Raw genomic sequence first — 26,660 nt, 5'->3', positions numbered from 1 at the left:
TGTCAGTAACTATTGCTATTCTAGCAAAAGGGAAGGTGTTTTTTCGGACCTTCGGCTTAAGGCCTTCGTTCATGTCGCAGTCTGAATTCGTTGATTATAACAAATTAATACTGCGAGGGACTACTGTTGGGGGCCTTCATCTTCCAAAGGTCCTCAAAAACATGATTTAACAATGTTTCCCAAGTATAATATATATACAGGTGCCTTCAGACTCGGAATAAAACTGTACACGATACGAAAAGCATGGTCGAGACGAAGGTCGATGCAGTTTTGAAGCTACGCGCAAGGGAGCTTTGGCTCAACGGCAGAAAGAGGAACCGACTTAAAGGGAAAAAGGTTATCTAGTTCTCGATGGATTGTCCTTAAGTCAATAGTAAATATAAAGGGCATGAATGTAATTTTACACAGTTTGTGCCCTGTGCCTATAAATAGATGAACAGTACCCCCGTACTGTTCACGCTGGTTTGTACTCGCTCGTGCGTCACGCTTGAACTTTTACCTTCTGTCAAGCCGAAGGTACAAATGTAATTCAATATTGTTCTTGTTTATCCATGATGAGATAATAAAGATATATTCATGATGTCATATGATTATTCATGTTATTTCTCATGTTTCATATGCTTCATCCTCCATTAACATATACTGTGATGATGAAGGTACGTCCTTCATGACCTTCGTCCGAAGATCATTATATCTTAAGGGAAATAATGCTTCGAAGGACGAAGGACATTAACCATTAACTTCTTTTTGTGTTGCCTTGTTCTTAACTTATAGCATTTGAGAACAAGTTCCCAACAATAGGATTATTTTTGATGGGACCCGATAGGTCACCCTAGTCTGGTTATCTTTTTACCTTGTTCACCCCTGAATTATTTGGGTAGTTTTGCTATTGCTCTATATGGTTTTGGGTTTAATATTACATTATGATCATGTTCCATTTATACTATTATTTTATTTATTGTTCATGTCAAGATCATTATTTTTAATTGGAACATGGAACTTAACTTGAGAAACATGTGCCACCACAAGGGTGGAATGGGACGCCCTTGGCTGACTAACTAGGAAAGCTAGTGGAGGATTACCTTACCCGATAGGGGCAAGGGCAGTAGGGGAGTAGGCGTGTAGAGAGGTTCTCGGGTTGATTTTGCTACGATGGTGGTAAGACTGGGGATTCCTGCATTGCTCTTCCTAGAACTGTAGCAGGTTTTTCGAAGCTAGTGGAACTTTGTAAATGCCTCGTAGTGTTACCCTGCCTCGCTTCCTTGGTAGAGGTGTATGGGATTCATGACCCCTTGGCAGATGGGTAACATGACTTGTGGGTACAGGGTACAACCTCTGCAGAGTGTAAAACTGGTATACTAGCTGTGCTCGCGGTCATGAGCAACTCAAGACTCTCGCATGATTAAATTATGGAAATAAATTCAATTTGTCATTTGCATTGCATGTGATTTATTATTAATTTTGTTCTATTATTATTATTATGGTCTGGTATTTACTTACATCTAGTAATTGCTAATAAAATTTGACCAACCTATTAAAAGCAATGCTCAGCTTTAACCCCTATTATTGATCAGCCTTACACTTCACATGAACTTCCACCTTTGGTGAGTTTATGTACATTATTCCCCACAACTTGTTGAGCTATGATCTTTTGTGAGCTCACACTTGTGATATATAAACCCCCACACATGAGATGAACAAGTGGTCGATGAGGAGTCGCCCTACAATGAAGCATATGAGTTGATCTAGGTGGCGTTTCCCAGTCAACTTTATGGCGCCATGGATGGACATTAGTTTGTTTTATATTTATCATTTATTCTGTAAGACTTCCGCTATGTAATAATTACTTTTATGATATTGTGACATTTATCTTTATAAACTCTGTTATTATATGTGTTGTTATCCCTTGGCGCACATATGAGACGCACCCGGCTTTATCCCTTAAATCTGGGTGTGACAGAAGTGTTATCAGAGGAAATGTTGACTGTAGGACAAAACCTAGATAGAAATGGACAAAACCCTTACCTACTTACCTTACTCTGGTTCTTTCTATACTTATCTTGATCATGTCTCACCTTTTGATGTTCTACTCTGATTACTCTTATCTTTTCTACTCTAAGATAAGATGGATTTCACACCTTGGAATCCTACATTTATGACCCCTTTTAAAGAGATAGGAGACCTAAGACAAAAATAAAATTATTTTCCCTATTTAAAAATGTTGGTTGATTGTTCTGATGATAAATGTCTAATTTGCTTCTTTGATTGATTGAAATAGTATAGAAGGGCATTCTAGCATGTACCACCTTAAGGTAATGTATTAGCTTTAGTAGGTGACACACTAATCTACTTAGCTAATAAAACCCCAAAGTAACATGTCTCGTAATTACTCGTCCTTGTCTACAATTCTTTTTTACCATGTGTTTCTAACTCAGATGGTCAATACTAGGAAGGGAGACGGAATTGATCTACACACCAACCCATTCAACCGGAGGGTGCTTAGACAACAGCAAACCAAAATGAATTCTCTGAATCCTCCACAGGCTAGGACATCCTCTCCCTCACCACCATCATGGTCGCCTCAACCATTGTGCGATGAGGAGGGTAACTGTGGCGGAACCGCCCAGATTAATCTAGTTTAAGTGCCCAGGTCCCACCACAAGGGCGATAAGACACTTAGGGCTCTCTACCTTATTTTTAAAAAATAATTATGATTTTAAACATATATACGCCAAGTACTATAGGAAAGGATAGAGATATGCAAAGGAGAGAACGAGAGAAGAGGGGATAGGCACCGGCTCGCAGAGAGGGAAGTAGAACGAGAGTGGAGGAGCCAGAGCCTCTCGGAGCGGCGACATATCGAGAAAAAGGAGATACAACTCTTTACACAAATAGACTGTTAGAGTTACTCATTAAATATAATTGTATGTCATGGTAACTTATTGGCATTATACAATTTTGCATTTTTATATAGGGGGTCACAACCAAAAGGTCGTGCTAAATCCACAAATTTCATTTAATTCATTTTCTTATACTATAGAAAAGAAATAAAGAAATAAACATTTGAATTCAATATTATTCCATGATTTCTATTTCAAAGCCTATTTTAAGAGAAAATCCCTCTTTTCTCATTCGCTCTCTATTGCATGGGTGGAAGAACAAGAATTCTGGAAAAAAAGAAAGATATTGAAAAGAAAAATTGACTTTTAGTAGCATAACATACGAGATAACCTTATATCTGAATTTACTGAAACAAAATCGGCTAAATGGGCTTTGTACCCGAGATAAGGAATAGATTTTTTAGATTCGGGCAGGTTCGGCTTCAGATAAATCAGGCATGAGGTTCGAGTATTCTGACCGGTCCTATCCTATCTCATAGTTGGCTGTTTTTTAATCAAATGTCAATGTACATGGTTGGTTCTTCGATCAGCTGTGAAGTGGACATCATGCAGTGATGCAGCTCTACCTTATTGTACGGCTGGCTACAGTCCTCGGCAATGAAAGTCAAACTCCATTACATTGATTTATTTAACTCTCTGCTTGCAAGCGCAGCCGATCGTACAAGTACAACAAACGTATCTGACGAAGATATTTTGATGTGACGATGTTTTAAAATGTTATTGAAAAGGTACATGATTGCTTTCTAATTTATATTCAGGGCAGAGCTACGATTATGACATAAGATGGACCCACTAATTCATCAATACTATATAGTAAATAAATATCATGCGATGTTATCAATTTTAAGACATGAAATAAGAATTCTAGTTCTTTATAAATTATTCTAGTTTAAGAGTCCATTTTCTAGTTGAATGATATATTGAACTAAAGTTGTGACACAGTAATAATACCAAAATAATAAATGCGGCATAATGATGAATGTTTGATTGATGAGATTCAACTTTTATATAATGACTCTAGTATTAATGAAATAACTAATAAACTTGTAAGAGAATTAAAAAATCCAACTAGTCTCGAGCATCCATAAAAAAATTCGTCAACTTGCGCGAATACATGTCAAACTTGTTGTGTACATGGCAACAATATGTAACGACTTCAGTTGAAATTGGTTGGTTTTACTATTAGCGTTGAATTTGATATTTTAGAAAATACATGGGCTTTTTTGAACAAATTATTTTATTTCAATCAACAAAAACTTCACAATTCATATCGCCCCCCCCCCCCCCCCTTCCCTCCGTCACTGTTTTTGTTACGACAAAAACCAAAAAAGAACACATAATTGGTAGCTGTGTACATATTCTATTATCAACTAATGACATACTCCATTATCAGTAGCTTAAGCTATCTGATTATATAGTATGTACGCCAAACGATAAGACAGTTCATAACTTACTATACAGGTGCCAAAAACATGCTATAATTTTGTCTCAGACTTTTGACTTTGCTGGGCTTACAGATGGGCGCGTTTCGTCGATATAAAAGTAAAGTTCGAGTCGACAATAAGTAAACAAGGAAAATAATAGAAAATTACATTAGCCCAATCTACTATAGCCCAAACATCCATACAGCTGCAGGTGGAAGTCGTCCGGCCCGGCCCAAATTGGCGCTGCCATGGCCCACCGGCCTCACCGAAAGCGAACGACGAGGCCCGGCCGCTCCGGAGAGAAGCAAGAAGAGGACCGTCAAAGAACCCAGAAACCGAATATTCCACGGAGATGAGAAGGACGTAGGATTTTTGCGACGTACAGGCGTCCTCCTTCCGCTTCCGCACGGAAGGGGAAGATACTGTCGGAATCGGCATCTTCCCCTCCAGTCCCTCGCTCTACCACCAGCAGCAACCGCTGTCGGAGGAGGGCGTGGTTTGGGGAAGTGCCGCAGCGGGAGGAGATAAAGCGTTCTCCAATCTTCCAATCCCCTTCGTAAGTTTCTTCTGGTAGATGAACACCTTTCTTCAGGCGAAGCACACGTGGTCTAGTGACAAGCGAAAGAACCGCTTCGATTTCGTCACGATTTTCCGTGTTCATAGGCTCCATGAGTAGAATAAAGCGTTTATTCCGCTGGACGGAAATTTGGGCGTGAAACGAACCGCCGAGCTTTGTTGCCATGGAACAGTGGAGAGTGGACTGAATCGATTCACTTTTCCCTCTGTTGTTTTTGTGACGCGAGCTGCTGAGCGAGCAACAGAGGTGCTACTTGTGCTGCCTCATCTGTTAGGATGGCATGGAATTTGTAGCCATTTCCTGGTTGTGGAAATCCACTGCAGCAAGCAATGGGGAATTGTTAACAGTTTTTCATCTTGTGTGCAGTGTCAGAATAGCATATATATAGCTGAGCACATAACCTCATAATCAAATCAATGCACCCAGGAAATCGTTTCTGCATGCCTAGGAGCTATATAAACTTATAAATCTATATAGAATAAAATTCTTTCATATGGTTCGGTGCTTTGTGTCGTTTGTATCAACCGCTGCTGCTAGTTCAACGCTACAGTGACATGTGAGGAGGCAGATAGCCATAGCAGCAGCTAGAACTGCCTGCCGAATGGGCCCACGTGTGTTCATGTAGACTAAGATTCTGGACTTGTGCCATTTATGCAATAATGCTGAAGAATGACATTTGTTTTTCCCAACAGGGCTGCCACTTGTTCTAGTATCTAGTTAGTCGTGAACCTTAAAATAGGTTAAATAAATACATGGGAGTCCAAGAAGATTCTAGGCCTTCTGGGGCCCTGGGTGGCCTATACAGGGTACAGTTCGTGGGCCGGTCAATATACAGTGATGACGAAGCAGTCAAGACTAGCATTATGGATTCTTCAACTTGTGAACCACAAGAGGATAATGGCTCCGGCCGGCGTTTGCTAATCTGGTATGTTTGTTGCACATACACAAAGGAGACTGTTCAGAATCTTGTTAACTCATGCTTCGTTAATGATTTATTTTGTATCTTCAGGAGATTATGGCAGCAAAGACCCCCATGCTTGAAGCCCATACACTGTAGCCTCTCATGTATGTGTAACCTATCAGAAATTCATAATGGCAGAATCCAAATTTTTTGGCATCTCCATTTATATGCTCCATTGTGTAAATCTTATCTTGAATCAGGCGATAAACATGTTGGTGAAACTATTGCAAATGTTGTTACCTCACTTCCTTTCATTGTTCTTGGACTGCAAACACCAAGGCAAGCCCACATCTGAATCACTAACATCACTTTTTTAAAGATTTTCTTTTGATTTGTTTCTTGATTGCTGCAAGTATCAACTAACCGTTATGTACCAGTTGTGCAGAAAGAACTTGAATACAACACTTTATGCTAACTCATTGATTGGAGTTGGAATAGCTTCTAGCTTGTATCATACTTCACGGGGAGACATCAGAAAATATTTGAGATGGGCAGACTATACAATGATTGCCACTTCAACTCTAGTAAGTGGAATATTCTCATAAGGTCCCGTTTGTTTCCTTTCATTTTGAGGAATTAGAATCTTACTAATAGAATAGACTATTTTTTTTAGAATGTGACATTCCACCACTTTCCAAAGTTATCATATAAGTCTATCTCAAATTCATGGGGTGAGAGATAGAAATTGATTCTATAGATTTACATGCTATTTTTCCGATGTACAACTTATAGCACACTCTTGTACTTGCTTTGCTATAACATAAATGTAGTATATAACTATTTCTCTCATATTATTTAGGATAATATACAAATATATTTTATATATAAATATATGAACTTAATTAGTTTTGTTTAAATTATAATTATTAAAATGGAATTCAATTCCAATGAAACAAACGGGTCCTAAGAGTATTGTTGAGGCAGAATGCTACTCTTTATGCATGTCCATTCTGGAATAACCATTAAAAGCTGTCTTTCAGAAAATACCAATTTCAGTAAGTACTTTAAATCGGCAGCATGCACATTCCAGTCCTTGTGTATACTATCATTACTTTATAGCTTGTTGCATGGACTAAGCACTTTTTAGTGATGTACTAAGATAAAAAATTAGGATGGCTTATCTGAAGAATTTGATGTGTTCAAGGAAAAAGAAGAATTTGATGTGTTGTGCATTTTGAAAAGACATATTTCATGCAGTGCTTATCAAGAGCCCTTCGGGATGAGAATCCAAAATTTCTGATGGCAGCATCAACATTGCTCCTACCATTTCAACCCCTGATGGTTTCAGCTGTCCACACTGGGATAATGGAGGCAAGTAGTTCAAAGCTCATGGCATCCTACTCTGAACACAATAAACGATAGTATGTTATATGTGTATATTGGATTTATATCATTCTTTTACCAGTCATGACATATCCATCTTTCTATCCATTGTCAACCTATTCTAATAACCACCACCTCAGGTTTCATTTGCTAAACGAGCATCAATAGATCCAGAGCTCAAGACGGCACATAACCTACACAAGATATCGTCTCTCCTGGGAGGTGCGCTATTCGTCGCTGATGATGTCTTCCCACAAACTTCCTACCTCCATGCAGCATGGCATTTAGCTGCAGCGCTGGGTGTCGGCACATGCAACAAGCTGCTTGAGTGACAAAGGAAGCAAGATGCAAGACGAGTCCGTGAAGGCCTTCAACCTTGCTGCTACTGCTGTTATCAACAAGCTGTTGATACTGATTTATCAGCATGTCCTCACTAAATGCAGAATACGGTGCAGTTCCATTGTTTTACGTTGATCCGAACATTGGAGGAATCCTCGAGACAGATTAATGCACCAGATATTAGATTACCTGGCATCAGTTTGTTGCCTGTATTTGTTGTATGCTATTGTATTGTTTGTGCCAACATAAACTAAATACTGTTTGAGAATCAGATGTGTATATATATAGATAGAAACTTTGGAACGTCGTTTGGATTCTATTCTGCAGAAATCAATTGAAGTTTAGCATCATATTTATACTTTTATCCTCGGCTTGGTACCAGTGGTTTCGATTTGACAGATACTAGTAGTGCTATATATCTATCCTGATGGTGGCTTTGCCTTGTAAGTGGTTTGGATCAGCACATGTCCATGAGAGTTCTCCATGGCATTGCAGTTCACGCTGGACCAGCAACAAGCAATACTCATGGTGTTAGAGTGTAGGTTCGATTCCTATATTATCCATGTATGTGTAGATGGGCTGGCATCATTGTTAGGCTGTCAGTCCATTAAGGTTAATATTTTCCTGTGTCTATATATCTAACCATCCTCTATGCAATAGATGTGGAGTCTCATTCTCTTAGATGGTATCTTGCAGCTAGGTTTCCTCTGCCACCCACAGAAGCCGACCACCTCTGTCCATGCCGTCGGCCACCACTTGCTTCCACGCCGTCATTGTTGGGGCGGAGACCGACTTGACCTCGATCAATGACGCGAAGGCTCGACACCTTGTTTTCAACGAACCACACTTACACAGGAGTACAGGACCATGGGCGGATCCAAGGGATGAAAACGGGACGAGAAATTCCCGTACCGTCCCGTTTCGAATACTGTTTTTCCCTGATCGTTTTCGAATTGTTTAGGAACCGATTAGAAACGGTAGTTTTTCGACCGTTTTCGTATTTTTCGTTTCCGAGTCGTGCTGATACCATTTTCTACCGTTTTATATAATATGAGATAGATCTAGCATATAATTTATTTAAGTTATAGACTTTTGTTGTGTTCAAGTGAATGTATAAGCGAAAAACAAATGTTATAATTACTCTAACTAATATGAATGATGAAAAAGAGTTGTTTGTGTATTTCTAAATCTTAAAAAATAGGCAATGCATCACTTTATTATGTTTTTGATTAAACTACAAAATAGTTATCTTTCCGACTATAGTTTGTCGTTTTCGATCGTTTTCGGATAACCGACAATTCCGATCTCGTATTTCGACCGTTGATTTTCGTTTTCGTTTTCGTCCCGACCAAAAAAATATGAAAACAAAAACAATTTAGCTGTTTTTTGATCGTTTTCGACCGTTTTCATCCCTAGATCCAAGCATTCACTACATAGCAACTCGAACGGAACCACCAATTTAAAAACAATCTTCGCTACATTGTCATTTTTTTATCACAACCTTTGCACATAATAACATGGTATCTCAACAAGTTTCATGATTTTCTGACTTCGTTTGCGTTTTATACAATTTAAAAAGAACTGTATCGCAAGTTTGTGGTCATGTTTTGTGAACTTGATGTTCGAATTTTCTAGCCTGTCCCTGAATGAGGCCGTAACATGTGCTCAATAACATGAATATCAATTTTGCATCCATTGTTTTCAAAATTTTGAGTGGCTTGCAGTTCAAATTTGAATTATCCGAAGAAATTCAATTAAATGTACCAAATCTAATATATATAGCAAACACTTTGAGAAATTGCCAAAATTGAACATGTAGGCCCAGAGATTGTAGAGACAAGTACAAAAAGTTGGAGGGGAAAAGAAGAAAAAACAAATACATTTTACCGAGTGTCAAGAAAATACACTCGACAAAATCATTCTTTGCCGAGTGTCTCATGAGGACTCCCAGGATAGTTAATGGCCTTTGCCGAGTGTCGTGTTTTACCGAGAGTTGAACACGTGTTAAATAATTTTTTACCGAGTGCCTTTTTATGCCAAGTGTATGGCTCTCGGCAAAGAGCGTGTTGTGCGAACACAATGTTGATTTGTCCCTTGTGGTTCGAGTTGATGATGAGTGATTGTCAACGGGTAGCATCTCAGGTTGAGTCGTGGACTAACCAACACATTAGTTATGTGTTGTGCAACAACGTTTATTGGCTTGTGGTGTGCATATGTGGAGCATAGAATCAATGGTCAACGAAGAAGGTGAAGGTCATGTGGGTTCATGCCGATGGACCGAGAGCGGTGAAGGACGAGCGTTGGGACTTGACCGAGGGACCAGAGTCATTAGGTGACTAGTCGTGGTGGCAGACACCTGGGACACACACGGACGCGAGAACGTGGCAGAGCAAATCGTATCGCCGATGCGGTCGAGGACTGGCAGGACACATGTCTAGGACGTGGGGGACGCGCACGAGGTGGTTATGGTGGTTGAGCCTCAAAAACTACCTAGCGCTACAGGTGGTGGGTTTTGCTAAGTTTGGGCCGCAAAACTCGGCGGTGGTGGTTCAGGCAGGAATCGGAGGTGGCACATGGCGGCATCATGGAGGGTGCGTCGAGGCAAAACAACTTCATGTGGAGCGCGTGACCGTCAGATCAAAATCCAAAGAGTTGGTTCATTTCGCCCCTGGATAAGCGGATAGGTTCTATATATCTAGGGTAGTTTAGGAAGTAGTAATAATGCACTATAAATAGAAGGTTGGGCTGATTGTTTCAGTCATCTCCTGAGGCTACATTTCATTAGGCTAGTTTCATTTTAGCACTTAGAAAGTCTAGCTTCCGTTCTCTAGCGTAGCTGAGATCCGCATATGTTTTGAACTCGTGTATGTTTTTGTAATCTTCACTGCTCTATTCAAAGGAAGGGTGACTGGATCCATCCACAGAGTTGGTTCGACTCTTTTACTTAGATTTTTCTCCGCTAAAGTTTTGTGTCGGTTTTGTTCTCACATTTTCCCCTTTTTGTCTCTTTGGATTTATGGAAGAACCATCAAGTTCTTGTGTTGTGGGTGTTGGAGATTGATTGATGGTGAGATAAACTCTTTGGATCACTGCATATTCCCTATTGGTGCAATTCTTGGTCGTGATCCGAGTTGATCTCCATTCAAGTTCATTTTAGAAAACCCTAACAAAACCCTAATCTTCTCGGGAAATCTGATCTGAGTTCTTGTTTTGCTTGGGTTGAAACTTTAGGAATCATCTTCTTTGTCCTTGCGCAAACTTCCTTTGAAGTTTGACTTGGGTCTAAGCATTTTTTGCCTGTCCGGCACTGTCGCTCGACCTGCTATGCGTTTTTGTCTCTGAGATTTTGCAGACAGTTGGATAGTTCCCTGAATAGCAGTTTGGTATATTCACTGAATATTACTGTGTTGCATAATTTCATTCGTCTCGTGGGGTTTCATTGAAGTCAGGATCAAAGTCACGGTGTCGTTCTCGATCTGAGAATTTTTAGTACCTCCCATTCACACCCCTCTAGTCGCCTCATTGGTCCTTCATGTTGGCCGAGTATTGCGACACTCGACAAAATAGATCTTTTCTAAGTGCTCGTGCTTTGACACTCGACAAACCGCTGAGCGCTTGGCAACAAGCGCATCTCTGGCAGTGAGTCCCGTAACTATAAGAAATTAAAAATAAATAAATTAAGAAACTAAAATATGAAAAAACAGTTCACTGCCTGGTAGAACCTAAATGTAGCTGTATTACTTAAATAATAATCAGAATTACTAATATGCAAGCAGACCCTGCCCGCAAGCGTGCAATCACATCTTCTAGTCCTTTGGATGCCCATCCAATAGTAGATCAATAATTTTTAATTCGGTTCTCCCACAAGCATGTTCCACTAGTGTGTACCGTTTTATTAACACTACTGGACACAACTGCTTTGCCGAGTGCTTCAGGCACTCGGCAAAGCCCATAAAACTCTCAACAAAGTCCTTGCCAAGTGTGACTCTCGACGAACTGTATATCGGCAATAACTTCTTTGCTGAGTACTTTTTGTCGGACACTCGGTAAAGCCTTTGTCGAGTGTCATCTGGTACTCGGCAAAGAAAAGTCACCATCATGACAACAAGTAACAGTGATGGAGATTTTGCCGAGTGTGCTCAGTGACACTCGACAAAGAGGGAACCTTTGCCGAGTGTCTGTCGTCCTGGCACTCGGCAAAGAAGGCTCTAGTGGCCCCCACGTCAGCCTATGTGCCGAGAGCCGCAAGCTGGCACTTGGTAAATGGAGCTTCTTTGCTGAGTGCCAGATAGGTAGGTACTCGACAAAGGGAGCACCGATGGCCCCTTTTCCAGTCCCTTTGGCGAGTGCCAGGACCGTAACACTCGGCAAAAAAGCTTTATTGGTTTTCAAGTGTGCCTTCTTTGTTGTGCTATGGTCATGGCACTCGACAAAGTACCTTTTTGCCGAGTTTAACACTCGACAAAGTAAACAGAAAACACTCATCAAAGTAACACTCAGCACAGTGTAACATTTGGCAAAGTAACACTCGTCCTTCACATGAAATCATAAAACTTATGTGGAGGTCGGCTAGGTTTCTACACTATAGTATAAAAAGTGAGGAGAAAAAGCAAGTAAACTTTGTCGAGTGTCTTCTGGTGATACTCGGCAAAGAGTTACTTTACCAAGTGTTTTCTTATAGCACTCGACAAAAAATTCATTTTGCCAAGTGTATCCGAGGGACACTCGGCAAATTTAATGGACATCAGCTGCCGTCGGCAGCTGACAGCGCTTTGCCGAGATTCCATTTTTGCCGAGTACTCGGCTTTCGGTAAAGGTGTCTTTGGCGAGAGCCTTTTTATGTCGAGAGTTTGGTCTCGATAGAGACTCTCTTTGCCGACTGCCGTTCTTTATCGAGTGCTACATTCGGTAAAGCTTGTTTTGTCGAGTGTCCGATAAATAGCTCTTGGTAAAGAGCTTGACACTCGTCAAAGAGCTGGATTCTGGTAGTGTAACAATTCCCTATTCAATTCAATTCAACGTTTGATAGATATCCAAGAAACTAGAAGACGTAATTGCACGCTTTCATGCTAGGTCTGCTTGCACGTTAGTCGATGCCATAATAATCATTGCTAGCTCAAGTAGCTATCCACGGGACGGGTATCACTACCGCGCGCCGGTTATACTACAAGTTACTAATTGGATCACTGTCGCTTTACCCAGCCGGTAGTGATCTTAACCTTATCCCTGTCGAATTAGTAGAACCGGCGCAGCAGTGATATGTAACCATTATTGTCGGGTCGTTAGAGGAATCAACAGTGGTAGGCAAGAGCCTCATGCCACATGCCGACTGCCACCGGCTTGTTTTTTCAGCAGTGACGAGAGGTTGTGCCAACTTATTTTACAGCAGTGACCAGGGATTAAGACCGCAGTGATTGCTACTCGTTAAAAATCTGTGAATATGCAAAATTACTCCGGTGATTATAAAATATTTAACCCATGCATAGGAAATGAGAGATGGCTGCGCCTGCGCATGCGCATGCGCAGGGAGACGTCCACGTCAACCCCAACTACCTGCACGCTCTAGCTAGGCAAAACATGCTGCCCTTCTATCATATCGCCACTATAAAACGAAGGGCGGGCATATAGGTATGGTTCTGGCTGGTCATATCTATCTCTGCTGGTCAGCATCGGATCGAGGGCATATATACAGGTATCACCATCTTCAATTCGTTTCGTGAACTGCTAGACTGAAATGGTTGAGGCGTGCTTATATATATATCGCCTTGATCTTGCTGCGAGAGTGCGATCGAGCAAGTCGTGCGTGAGTCGCGCGTGTTTCTTGCTGCTCACCGTATCATCCAGTTAGTTAGATTACTTGTTTATTTGCGATGCAAATAACAGGATGCAAAGGGGGCAAGAGCAGCGGGCGATGGAGCTCGTCCTGCCGCCGGGCTTCCGCTTCTTCCCGACGGACGAAGAGCTCCTCACCTGCTACCTCGCCAGGAAGGCCATGGACGGCAGCTTCACCACGGCAGCCATCCGCGAGGTGGACCTCTACAAGACAGAGCCATGGGACCTGCCATGTACGTTACGTCGCAGCATCATCGAGACGACATCGAGTGCGATTCTATCGAGCTTGCTATTAATTAATGTGTCCACACAGGCGAGCAGCAGGCGGCGGCGGCCGGAGGAGACCTGCACGAGGGCTACTTCTTCTGCACCAGGGGCAGCAAGTCCCCGTCCGGCATTCGTGCCCGCCGCGCCACACAGCTGGGCTACTGGAAGTCCACGGGGAAGGACAAGCCCGTGCACAGCAGGTCTGGCCGCCTCGTCGTCGGGACGAGGAAGACGCTAGTGTTCTACCGTGGCAGGGCCCCCAGAGGGGAGAAGACTGACTGGGTGATGCACGAGTACTCCATGGGCGAGAGGAGGAGCAGCGCCCTCCTCAGAGGAGCACAGGTCTCTCTCTCTCTCTCTCTCTCTCTCTCTCTCTCTCTCTAAAGAGCAATCTCACATGCATGGCAACATATATGCAGCCATAGATATGCTTGTGTAATGTCTGATTAGTTATGATCGGTTTGCCCCGTTTTAATTTGGCCACGTACATGTATGTGCAGAGTGAGTGGGTCATTTGCAGGGTGTTCACGAGGAAGCAGCATCCAGTGATCAGCAACGACAGGAAACTACCGGAAATGGAGGAGGCTGCCGTGCATGGGCATGGCCACCGCTCTCCTGGCCATCTCCTTGCCACGGAGGCAGCAGACGACGGTTTCGACAGCGAGCAGGAATCGGCGCCACCGGTCGTCGTCACCGAGACCCAGCATACATCAGGAAGCCACATCGGCGGTGCCCAAGCCATGGAGGGCGACGACGACCATTATCAGCACCGTCAAATAGCCCATGAGGAGCTACTGACGACGATGCACCATCACCACGGTTCCAGTCGCGTCGTCTCGCCAGCATGTTGGCTCAACCAGCATGACGACCGGCTGGGATCGCATTATTATTGCCCCGCGTTGCCAGTCATGCAGTCCGACGATGCGGATTACTATCTACCAGAGTTGCTGGAGTACAGCGGTCCGCTGGACACCGGCGGTGAGGAGGACTGCCGTCTCCGTGCTGAGACTCAGTTCACCGCCGTGGGCTCCTCCGATCACATCGACGACGGGCTCTACTGGGACATTGGCTTTTGAAAAGCAAGTTTATCCTTTGGATGTTTGCGACCTGATCACCTGCATATGTGTATATCCCTAGATAGATAGATCAAATTGTGAATGGGGTTAATGTAATTATATGACTCAACTTCTGACGCACGTGCATTTAATTAAGTTTCCAATCATTAAAAACTGCAAAGCACTTGCGGTATGCATGTATGTAGCTAGTGTTTGTTACAGTCTAGAGCTACTTAGCTAGCAAGAGTGATGCGTGTAAGCAACACTAGGGTTGGCACAGATATAGTAGCTTATATGCTAGCTAGAAACAGTACTTGTAGTTGTCAAAATCAAATGTGTCTAAAAGTGTTGCATTCTTTATAGTACCAAGATCTTTGTATTTATATGTAGGGTTCAACCTTTTACGTGATGGAGTATACAACTGGTACTCATAAATTGATACAAATTATTACAAAATTGGTCTATGACTCAAACTACTAGAAAACATATCGTTCAAGGAAGGGATTGATCTAGACACACATCTTAACATCGTCCCAATCACAACTTTTCAAGTTTACGGTTGTGTTCAAAGTTTTCACCGAAAGAGCTTTGGTAAGGCTACCTATAACATGATATCTAGAGGCACTACCGGAATCGCGTTCTTTGCCGAGTGTCTAAGACACTCGGCAAAGGCTATTTTACACTCGGCAAAGAACACTCGGCAAAGATTTCATCGGCAAACACTACCGGAATCAGCTCCTTTGCCGTGTGTTCTAAACACACGGCAAAGGCTATTTTACACTCGGCAAAGGCTTTGCCGAGTGTAACACTCGGCAAAGAACGCTCGGCGAACTGTACATCGGCAACAGCCTCTTTGCCGAGTACTTTTTGTCGGGCACTCGGCAAAGAAAAGTCACCGTCACGGCGCCAAGTGACGGTGACGGATCCTTTGCCGAGTGCCTACGTCGACACTCGGCAAAGACTGGTCCAGTGGACCCCACAGCCAGTCCCTGTGCCGAGAGCCCTAGTAGGCACTCGGCAAAGGAGGTTTCTTTGCCGAGTGTCTGGTGGACTGGCACTCGGCAAAGAACCCTCCAGTGGGCCCCTTTGCCAGTATCTTTGCCGAGTGCCTTGGCAAAAGCACTCGGCAAAGACATCTTTGCCGGTTCCCAGGTTTCCTTCTTTGCCGAGTGCCACTGTCAGCACTCGGCAAAGATGTCTTTACCGGTTCCCAGGTTTCCTTCTTTGCCGAGTGCTTTGGTCATAGCACTCGGCAAAGCAACCCTTTGCCGAGTGTTACACTCGGCAAAGTGACCAGAATGTCCCTTTTTTATTTGCTTTTGTTGTTCCATCCAAACAAACAAAAGATATATATCATTCACATCACATTATATATCAAGCACATCACAGAATGAACACATTTATCATCAACACCATATATATCACAAAGTCTCATAAAACAGATCACAAGTCTCACTAAAGTCAGGATCATCACAAAACAGATACAAGTCTGCATCATCACTAACATCACCAAGTATCTCACAAGATAAAGTGTAACAAACATCACCAACACTCATAAAGGTAAGTCTCGATCATCACAAAACACATCATCAACGAGGTGGGCATCTGGACTGGTTCGGCGAAGGGCTGGACGAAGCATGAGGGTTGTTCGACGCCGCCGATTGACCCTGCACAGAGAACAGATTGTATGTGTGAGAACATATGAATATATATCATGCAGTACTAAAATTTTGATACTCACAGGAGTAGTGAACTCTATAGGGTCAGCTGCAGGGAACAACGGAGGTGGTGGAGCATGACCCTGTGCGGCGCCAAGGCTCTGCATGTACGCGAACATCTCCGCCATCCTCTTCTCTAGCTCCTCACGTTGCCTCCTCTCATCATCTAGTTGAGTCTGTAATATTTCGCCCTAATGTTACGATAATGCAAAGAGAAGATATATAAAAATCAATGAACGATGAATAGATAAGGAATAACCTGGAGTTGCTGGATACGATGCTGTGAGGTGTCCTGCCGAGGTCGTATGGCTGGGCTCGCGCTCGTGCTCCTTGCTCGCACCTGAGAGAGAGTGGGAGTGGAGGACGAGTCGATTGCCCCGTCGGCAATCCAGTACCGCCCATGCCTCTTGCCTCCTCCGACCCTCATGAGGACATCTCCGTCGATGTCCTCGGTCCTCGGATCGTAATCTGGCCCATGGACCTCCTTGGCCATGGCGGTGTACTCACTGAGTCGGCTGTGGATGGCGGGGTTGGTGTACGCCTCGGGCCCGTCATCCGGGTTGTAGGTGACGTCGGACGTCGCCTTCCCCTTGTGGGCCATGGCATATGCCGAGAACGTGGAGCAAGGCGCGCCACCATGTGCCGCCGACTACGAGAAAACCAACGAGATGGTTAGAAATCATGTCTAATCGAAAGTTATATACCTAAATAAAAAAGAGCGTGTACCCATGCTTCCGCGTATTTGCCCAGGCTGCGGCTGCCTTGATGGTGGGAGGGACCTTGCATCAGCAAACGCCGTTCCCGGCTAGCGTTGTGCGCCTCATCCCACTCAGCCGAGCACCACCTCTGCACCATCTTCTCCCAGCACTCAGGATGCGCGGCGCACCAATGAGGAATCATCTAAAAAAATATAAGTACACCGCATATCAGAAGATAAGAATAAGCATATTTAGTACCAATAATAAAGTTTTGTATTTACCTGCAAGTACTGGTCCGCAGTCAATGACATGGTTCGGGCGTCCTTCTTGTTCACCTTCTCCCCAAGGACGGAGCCGTGGTAAGTGACGATGGCCTAGATGCGCGCCTCGTAGTGCATGTCCACGACGAGCTTCTTACAGCACGTCGTAGACACCACATCCGCCCTGGCCTCGTATCCAGCATCGCACCTGAAGAAATCCTACATACAAAGACGATGTATCCATACATTATTTCAAGAATATGCAACAAATGCGACTTATTAAACAATATAGTGCGAGGAAGACTTACCCACAGCTCTTGCTTCACCCGCTCCGCCTTGTTGTTGAATTGTCTGCCGTCCCGATCTACTGCATCGGGGGCGACGGCGTAGTGGTCGAAGGTGTATGCTGGGCTCGTCACTCCGGCGTACTCGACAAGTCCAGGAAAGTGTTCCCGGCATAGAAGGCCGAGGATGCCATTGGGGTTGCGGCCGTGACCCCCTGCAGTCTCCAAAATCATCCAAGACCTGTCGCAGTGATTAAGATGAAGTATTAGTTTCTATTATTAATTTGAACATATAATATGAAAAAGCAGCAACAACATCTAAAGTTACCTACCTCTCTCCATCGGGTCGTATCAGCGGACGTCTGTCACGAAGTATGGGTCGCTTAGGTAGGCTCGCGGGACCTCGCAGGTAGATACTCCTCGAACCTGAGGAGCCAGAACCTGAGATGTCCTGCTGAGCGGCGTCGTCGTCGTCGTCCTGCTGCGCCGCATCGTCGTCGTCCTGCTGTGCCGCATCGACAGCGGCTTGCTGCTCCACCTGCTGCTGTACGGCGTCGTCCTGCTGCGCCTCCTCCTCCGTCCTACGGGTGCTCCTCCTCCCCCTCCCCCTCCCCCTCCTCGTCCTCGTCCCACCGCCCACCATCTTTGTCCAACAACCTGCAATTAAGAGTAAACAATTAAGCACAGATAAAAAAATATGTATTTAGAAACATATGCAAAATAAATGAAATATAGCATTACATCGATTAAAAATAATCTTCATATGTGTCCGGGTTAGCCGGATCATAAGTGTCATCATCACTATGAACCATTTCATAGTCAACATCATCTGAAGGCGCAATTTCGTCATTGGCATTGCCTTCAAGTATTTCTAAGTCATTCTCATTTTGCACCTCATCATCCTCGTCATCAACAACCATTTCAATATCTACTTCCATTCCGATCGCTTCGGTTAAGTCTATCTCAAATTGCCCTTCGAGCCCATCTTCTTGGAAGATCTCAAATTTCGTCATTGGCATGGTCAGGAGGGAGAAATTGTCGATGTTTATCGAATGACGAATATTTGCCACCCTTCTTCAACCAAATGAACCTAAGAGCTTCCTTGCAAACTGGGCATGAGAACTTACCGTGAACACACCAGGCGCAAAATAGCCCGTACGCCGGAAAGTCATGCATGGAGTACTGGTACCAAACATGCATTTTGAAGTTTGTCTTCGTAGCTCGGTCGTACGTCCATACCCCTTCCTCCCAAGCACGGACCAATTCATCAATCAAAGGCTCCATGTACACGCCCATTTTATTCCCCGGGTGTCCAGGAATTATCAACGACACGAATATGTTCTGTCTTTGAAAGCATACGCCGGGGGGGAGATTGATGGGGATAACGAACACGGGCCAACATGTGTATGGGGCAGCGGTCATTCCATAGGGATTGAACCCATCTGTGGCCAGCGCAACACGAACATTACGAGCCTCTTTGGCTTTCTCATGGTGAATGGCATCAAAGTGGGTCCATGCTTCACCATCGGATGCGTGAACCATCTTGTCAGGATTGTATCGTTTGCCTTTTTTGTGCCATGTCATCTGTTTCGCGGATTCCTCTGTCATGTATAGACGCTGGATCCTCGGTATGAACGGAAGGTGGCGTAGGATTGTCACGGGGATGTCGAGCTGCCTCTTCTGTCCATCACCAGAGTCTACCTCCATGAACCTAGATGATTTACACTTCGGACAGTACTTTGCCTCAGTGTGTTCTTTCCTAAATAGGACGCAGCCCTTCGGACAAGCATGTATCTGCTCATACATCATCTTGAGTGCACGAAGGAGTTTCTGTGCCTCGTACATGCTCTTTGGCAGAACGTGATCCTCCGGAAGCAGGCTGCCAATAACTGTCAACAAACCATCGAATGCGTCTCGACTCATGCTATACTGCGACTTGAACGCCATTATACGCCCAATGGCATCCAGTTGAGAAACCTTTGTCTTGCCGTGAAGGGGTTTCTGTGCCGCGTCAAACATGTCGTAGAATGTCTTTGCGGTCGCCTCTGGCTCGTCCTCCGTACGTCCTTCGGCGAACTGTGCCTCATGATAGTCGTTCAACATGTCTCCTACCCCGGCATCAGCATCGTAATCCTCGACGCGTTGTCTCACCACCTCCTCTCTCGTGCGATGCGCTTCACCATGGAAGATCCACCGAGTATAGTCCGGCGTAAATCCATTCTTCCAAATATGTTCTACCATGGCCTTCTTTGGTTTTCTTTTCCGGTTGTCACATTTGCTGCACGGACAAGGGACTAGGCTAGCTCCTTTAGCAGCTTCGCCATATGCCCGTTCCACGAAAGCATCGGTCTTCCTAATCCATTCTGGGGTGACATCATTACGTCGAACGCGGCCCGTGTACATCCACTCACGGTCCTCCATCCTCTAACATATATAACCGAGTATAGTTTAATATAGACATGTAATGCATGTACACTACGTTCCTACCTTCTAATAGGTGAGGATAGGTCCTAATCCCACCCGCGGTTGCGTAGATGGAGTTAGTTTCCATGCTCTACTCCGATCCGAGATAGAATTTCGGCAGCACCTCCCCGCTGTTCTCCGGATACACGTCCTGGCAGGGAGAGTGTACTGTCCGGAGAACAACAGGGAGGTGACGCCGAAACTCTTTCTCGGACCGGAGTAGAGCATGGAAACTAACACCATCTACGCAACCGCGGGCTGTCCAAAAAACGTGGACAATTCGAAACTGATACATTTGTAGATATGCAAAGATCTGCATATCTACACCGTATCTCTTTCGAACGGGAGACGCCTAACTGGGTTACGTGATCTACGACCATGATGCGGAAATAGAGGTTATACCTAGGGTGGCGGTGGAGTCAGGCTAGTGGGGCTGTGGCGGGTCGGTGCAGTGGCGACGCGACGCGGTGCAGGCAGACCCGCAGCGGCTAGGAAGACCTCTGCAAAAAATACATGTCTGTCAACAAAAAATTCACATCACCGGCACTCGATCAAGCGGTTAATACAATACAAAATCAAGCGCTCGCTCTAGTTCATTCGAGCAAGGTCACTATACAATCAAGCGGTTAATACAATACAAAATCCTAATAAAACACTACAAGCACTCGCTCTAGTTCATTCGAGCAAGGTCATGTAGAGGTATGTAATGTCCAACCAAGGCATTGTGTTGCACTATTAGCATGTCTGTCATGTGATAAAAGATGGAAACTAAACCAGGGTCTAACAACTAGTGTGGTATATTAATCCACACTTAGCCAATCTATAACCATGCAAGCATACATCAAACGATCAAGAAATTAAAAAAGAGACAGTTTAGTTTGTGTAACAATATTACTCGTTAGATTACTCTTATCTCATCTACTGATAAATGTGGGTTGTTAATGCTTTGTTCAATTGCATATACGATTAGGATTCTTGTGTTGTGATCAATAAGCCTTGTCAACTTTGACGATCAATATAGTGGAGTTATTAGTTCAGCATGCATGTTCTATCTGCTTACCTCCTTAGCATATGTATATGTTTGGGATGCTACATGTCATTTAAATTGGATAGGTACGATATACAAACATACAATTATTTTATTTTGGTCCTATCATCTTGTGGCCCACATGAATTATTTTGGTCCTACCACATATAACAAGAGATTCACAATCAAATAAAGCTTACCAGGACGCGGGCGGACGGGCGGGCGCCGGCGAGGGAGGCCGCGGCGGGCGCGGGCGCGGGCGCTGGCGAGGGCGGCCGCGGCGGGCACGGCGGGCCGCGGCCGCGGCGGGCGCTGGCGGGCGGGCGCTGGCGGCGGGCGTGGGCGGGCGCGCAGGGAGAAAGAAGCAGAAAGGAGAAAGAAGAAAGAAGAAAGGAGAAAGGAGAAAGAAGGAAGCCGCGGGCGAGTATATTCGCCTTCTTTGCCGAGTGCCCGTGATCTGGCACTCGGCAAAGTTTTTTTAATTTTTAAAATAAACTTTGCCGAGTGCCAGATCGGTGGCACTCGGTAAAGGATCCTTTGCCGAGTGTCTACCATCTGACACTCGGCAAATATTACCTTACACATCTTTGCCGAGTGCCACCCTGGGGGCACTCGGCAAAGAAGTCTTTGCCGAGTGTCTTCCTTGGACACTCGGCAAAGTACATTTTTATTTTTTTTATTTTGCTAACCAAAATTTTTGTGGTATGTTCCTACACTATGTAGACCTACATGTACCATTTTGGGACAATTATAACAGTGTTTTCTATAGCTAGTACATTTAGTTTGTTTATTTGAATTTCTTCGGAAAATTCAGATTTGAACTGCAGGTCACTCGAAACTTGGAAAACCGTGAATGCAAAAATGATATCCATGCTACATAGCACAAGTTACGACCGATTTCAGGAGCGGACCGGAAACTTCGAGCACCATGCTCACTCAACATGGCCGCGAACTTGCCATACAACTGTTTAAAAAATTTATAAAACACAAACAAACTTAGAAAATCATGAAACTTGTCCACATGTCATGATATCATATGTAGAGTCTGTGATAAAAAATTTAGAATGTTTGGAGAAAGTTGTGAGACACTATGTGTAGAAACCTAAGAGAACCACACATGAAATCATAGAGTTTCAATGTGGATCTCTTAGGTTTGTACACATAGTGCGTTACAGCTTTCTCGAAACTTTTTCAAATTTTTATCACAGCCTCTACATATGATATCATGACACGTGGACAGGGTTCATGATTTTCTGACTTTGTTTCTGTTTTATACAATTTTTAAACACCTGGATGGCAAGTTTACGGTCATGTTGAGTGAGCATGGTGCTCGAAGTTTCCGATTCGCTCCTGAAATCGGTCGTAACTTGTGCTATGTAGCATGGATATCATTTTGGCATTCACGGTTTTCCAAGTTTCGAGTGACCTGCAGTTCAAATCTGAATTTTCCGAAGAAATTCAAATAAACAAACTAAATGTACTAGCTATAGAAAAAACTGTTATAATTGTCCCAAAATGGTACATGTAGGTCTACATAGTGTAGAAACATACCACAAAAATTTTGGTGACCAAAATAAAAAGAATTAAAATATGCTTTGCCGAGTGTCTACAGAGGACACTCGGCAAAGACTATGTTTGCCGAGTGCCAGATATTTGACACTCGGCAAAGACTGACGGCCGTCAGTTGTAGACGGCCGCTAACGGCCCTTTGCCGAGAGCCTTGTTTGCCGAGTGCTTGACCCTCGGCAAAGAAGTCTTTGCCGAGTGCTCGGCTGTGCCGAGTGTCCTGTACTCGGTAAACTAGCTCTTTACCGAGCGCAGGACGTTGCCGAGTGCGGCACTCGGCAAAGCCGGTTTTGCCGAGTGCCCGATAAAAAGCACTCGGCAAAGCCACCGGCACTCGGCAAAGGCGCGAATTCCGGTAGTGAAAGGGTTCTATCATTTTTCACTATTATTTTGAATCAAACTTATATGTTTTGTAAATGGTGAGATTCGAACTCGCAACCTCTCTCTCGCGCATATCCTCCTATACCACTACACCAATTATGTTTATATTACGTTTCCATTCCCCATGTACTATAACAAATCGAGAGTAATTTGATTATTTAAGGCACTAAATGAGTTCATTTGAAAATGTGACCAACTATAAAGTTGCATAACTTTTTGAGATCTAAAAGTTTTATTTTAATAGTTTCTACATCCGAGACCGTTTATAAAATTTGAATTTTAAATTTAAAAACTTCACACGAAATTTTCAATGATAAGATGATTTCAAATCAAAAAACTGTCAACTACAAAGTTTCATTACATTTCAAGACCTACAACTTTTATTTTGGTGGTTTTTCCATCCGAGACAGTTTGAAAAATTCAAATTTCAAAATTCAAACATAGTTTTGCATAACAAGATGATTTCAAACTAAAACATTGTCAACTACAAAGTTTCATAACTCTTCAATACCTACAACTTTCATGTTGGTGGTTTTTCCTTTCGAAGTCGTTTTCAAAATTCAAATTTTAAATTTTTTAAATTCAGACGTAGTTTTCGTTGACAATATGACTTCAAATGAAAAAGTTGTCAACTATAAACTTCTATAACTTCTCAAGATCTACAAAGTTTATTTTGGTTGTTTGGTAATTTGTTTATCTCAGATGATGGTTCTAACAATATGCACAAATTCTATACGTCTCTCTCGTAGTTTCATAAACTACGAGAGAGATATAGGTTTTATGAACAAATTTATTTTTATTTTGTCATATGAAGAAATGTTCAATATATAAATTGTACATCATGATGAGTTATACAAATTTGTAGTTGAAAACTTTTTCATTTGAATTAATTTACTACTTTAAAATGTGATTTTTAAATTGTCTTTGCCTAGTGTTGGAGAAAAAACACTCGGCAAAGAGCCCTTTGCCGAGTGTCAAAAAAAGACACTCGGCAAAGAAACTCTTTGCCGAGTGTCAAAAATAAAACACTCGGCAAAGAGCTTCTTCGCCGAGTGTTTTCTTTTACCGAGGGTTTTTTGTGTGGCACTCGGCAAAGAATATGACACTCGGCAAAGAGCCAAATTCCGGTAGTGAGGGTACAAAATCAATCTCATGAAGTTATTTGTGTAACCCATTAAGAACACAAGGTTAACTTGTCCCTTGTATTTTGGTTTGATGATGAGTAATTGTCAACGAGTAACACTCTAGGGTAGTCAGTGGACTCACTATAGTGTGAGATTATGTATGTGCAACCATGTCGGTCGGCTTGTTGTGTAAAGGTGTGGAGCACAGAGATGATGGTCTATGGCGAAGGTGAAGGTCATGCGGGTTCGTGCCCATGGATCGAAAGCTATGAAGAACGAGCACTAGGACTTGATTGAGGGACCAGAGTTGTTGAGTGACCAGTCATGGTGGCAGACACCTAGGACACGCACTCGCACGAGTACGTGTTAGAGCGGGCCATGTTGCTGGCACGGTCGAGGACTGGCGAGCACGTGTCTAGGACGTGGGAGACGCGCACGTCGTGCGATACTCACTACGGTTTCGGTGGATGAGCCTCAAAACCATCCAACAATACGGACGACGGGTTTTTGACTAGGTTTCGCCTCAAAACCGAGGTGGCAATTTCAGTGGAAACTGGAGGTGGTATGTGGCGTGATCACGAAGGGTGTATCAAGGCAAATCAACTCCGTGTGAAGTGCGTGGCCGTCAGCTGAAAACTCCAGGACTCGGTCTATTTCGCCCCGGTGAATTGGACAGGCTCTATGTAAATAGGGGTAGACTAGGAAATAGAAAGAGCTCTCTATAATTAGAGAGGAGGGCTGATTAGTTCAGTATCTCTTTGGATTAGTTTCATTTGGCTCTTGTTTTAGAATTCCTAGTTTTTCTCTCTAGGTTTTCACCAGTTTAGGTGGCAGATGCACAACGATTTTGTTCTATCGACTGTGCCTTGTAATCTGCAACGATTAATCTGAGGAAGGGTGGCTGGTTCCGCAGCGATTTTGGTTGGCTCTCAATCTCAGTTTTTTATTCTTGCTGAAAATTTATGTCTCTTTGCTCTTGTGTTCTTCCCTCTCCTCTCTTGTGGATTTGTAAAGAACCTTCAAGTTGTTGTGTTTTAGATGTTGTTGGAGACTGCCTTGGGGGTGAAGATCACTCTTTAGACCTATGCGAACATCTGGTTCAAGCAGATTTTGGTTGTGATCCAATCTGAACTCGTTTTGAAATCCCAAAAAACCCCTGTCTAATTTGTGTTTTCTGATCTGCAGTTGATTTATAAGTCTGATTGAGCTCAAAATTTGTGGAGACCGTGAAAACATATTTGTCTAGGAGTGTGTAATTTCATCTCAATCGGAGTTCATTTGAGCCAGTTTCTCATCCGAGAATAGAATTTCGTGCTGCTGGAATCAGCACTAGTTTGTGACACAATTTTGGAATGATTCGGACTTTTCGGTGTCCGATTTGCGATTCGTTTGTTTTGCTGATCTTGTGTGAGTATTAGGAAAATTTTGAAATCATGAGATCACTAGTTTGCTGATATGATTTTGGTTTGAGCGCTTTTTTCATCTAAATTGAAGTGAAGCGCTCAATTTCAGTTTTTAGGAGCAAAATTTGATTGGCTCCCATCCACCCCTATGGTCGCCTCACTGGTCCTTTACCCGTTCTCCCACAAAATAATAATCATTAGTTCTAGAATGAAATATGAGATTAGAAGACAAATATTTTGCTCTCACATTATCACACCGCAAATACACTATTTTTGGACTTTCGATCTTTAACTCTTTCAATAGGATTTGGATCAACATGATCTCTGTTGTAACATTTTCCAAAGCCTAGCTTATACTCTACTTCAATACTTGATCTCGACAAAGTGGATTATTTTCTTGCACTCTAAGAGATGAGATTGGGGTCTAAATATACAACAATGTCTCATGTAGATCTATCATCTAGACAACCTACCTAATTTGTATATGAGTATGCACTTATTGTCAAAAAGAATGACTTGTGTAACTGCAACTAAAATTTTGTACATGATTTTGGATACCGTAAAATCCTATTAAGTGCAACTCAATTGATAGTAGTGGGAGCATTAAAACTGTCAGACCTTGTTGACCAGGAAGGCTATATCGGGTCTTGTTAATATGAGGTATTATAAGACTCCTACCACACTCTCATAACTTGGTGTATTATTCATTCCTAACATCTCCCTTTATGAACAATAATCTTTCACTTGTTGATAGTGGGGTGCTGATTAGTTTGCAATCAGCCATCCCAGCCCATTTTAGAAGATGTGACACATATTTTCTTAAGTATAATGTTGTTGGGAATCCTTCTCACATGAATATTAATGAAATAGTGCATCTCTCCTAAGTCTTTTAGCGCAAAATCTTTCTATAAGTCTTATAGGAGGGCAGACACTTCTTGTATAGAATTCACCATAATAATATCATCGACATAAACTAGCAAAAACATTCTAACATCTCCATGTTTGTAGAAGAACAAGGATGCATCAGATTTCAAGCTTTTCAAACCGAGGTCATAGAG

General features: G+C 43.2%; 2 protein-coding genes across 5 annotated transcripts; both read left to right on the top strand.

Moving 5' to 3' along the window:
• Nucleotides 1–4,635: 4,635 nt before the first annotated feature.
• Nucleotides 4,636–7,888, top strand: LOC100193983 (uncharacterized). 4 transcript variants are annotated; one of them, XM_020545658.3, is made up of 7 exons: nucleotides 4,636–4,880; nucleotides 5,594–5,826; nucleotides 5,911–5,966; nucleotides 6,063–6,141; nucleotides 6,248–6,386; nucleotides 7,045–7,173; nucleotides 7,326–7,888. In XM_020545658.3, exons 2-7 carry the CDS (start codon nucleotides 5,654–5,656, stop codon nucleotides 7,515–7,517), a joined length of 768 nt encoding a protein of 255 aa, XP_020401247.1. In that variant the 5' UTR covers nucleotides 4,636–4,880; nucleotides 5,594–5,653; the 3' UTR covers nucleotides 7,518–7,888. The 4 variants fall into 4 exon arrangements, with proteins under 4 accessions (XP_020401247.1, XP_035819570.1, XP_020401279.1 ...); XM_035963677.1 differs by having other exon boundaries at nucleotides 7,060–7,223; nucleotides 7,326–7,880; XM_020545690.2 differs by having other exon boundaries at nucleotides 7,045–7,223; nucleotides 7,326–7,880.
• A 5,290-nt stretch (nucleotides 7,889–13,178) lies between these two features.
• LOC100273182 (uncharacterized) lies at nucleotides 13,179–14,847 on the top strand. Its single transcript, NM_001147627.1, has 4 exons — nucleotides 13,179–13,216; nucleotides 13,408–13,589; nucleotides 13,670–13,965; nucleotides 14,124–14,847. The coding sequence occupies exons 2-4, from the start codon at nucleotides 13,409–13,411 to the stop codon at nucleotides 14,697–14,699; spliced, it is 1,053 nt and encodes a 350-aa protein (NP_001141099.1). The 5' UTR covers nucleotides 13,179–13,216; nucleotide 13,408; the 3' UTR covers nucleotides 14,700–14,847.
• Nucleotides 14,848–26,660: the final 11,813 nt, after the last annotated feature.

Source organism: Zea mays, chromosome 1 (assembly GCF_902167145.1).
Source record: "Zea mays cultivar B73 chromosome 1, Zm-B73-REFERENCE-NAM-5.0, whole genome shotgun sequence".
In the NCBI taxonomy this organism is placed as follows: Eukaryota; Viridiplantae; Streptophyta; class Magnoliopsida; order Poales; family Poaceae; genus Zea; species Zea mays.
The sequence above is the reverse complement of the archived record's forward strand: the minus strand, read 5'-3'. Positions and strand labels throughout refer to the sequence as shown.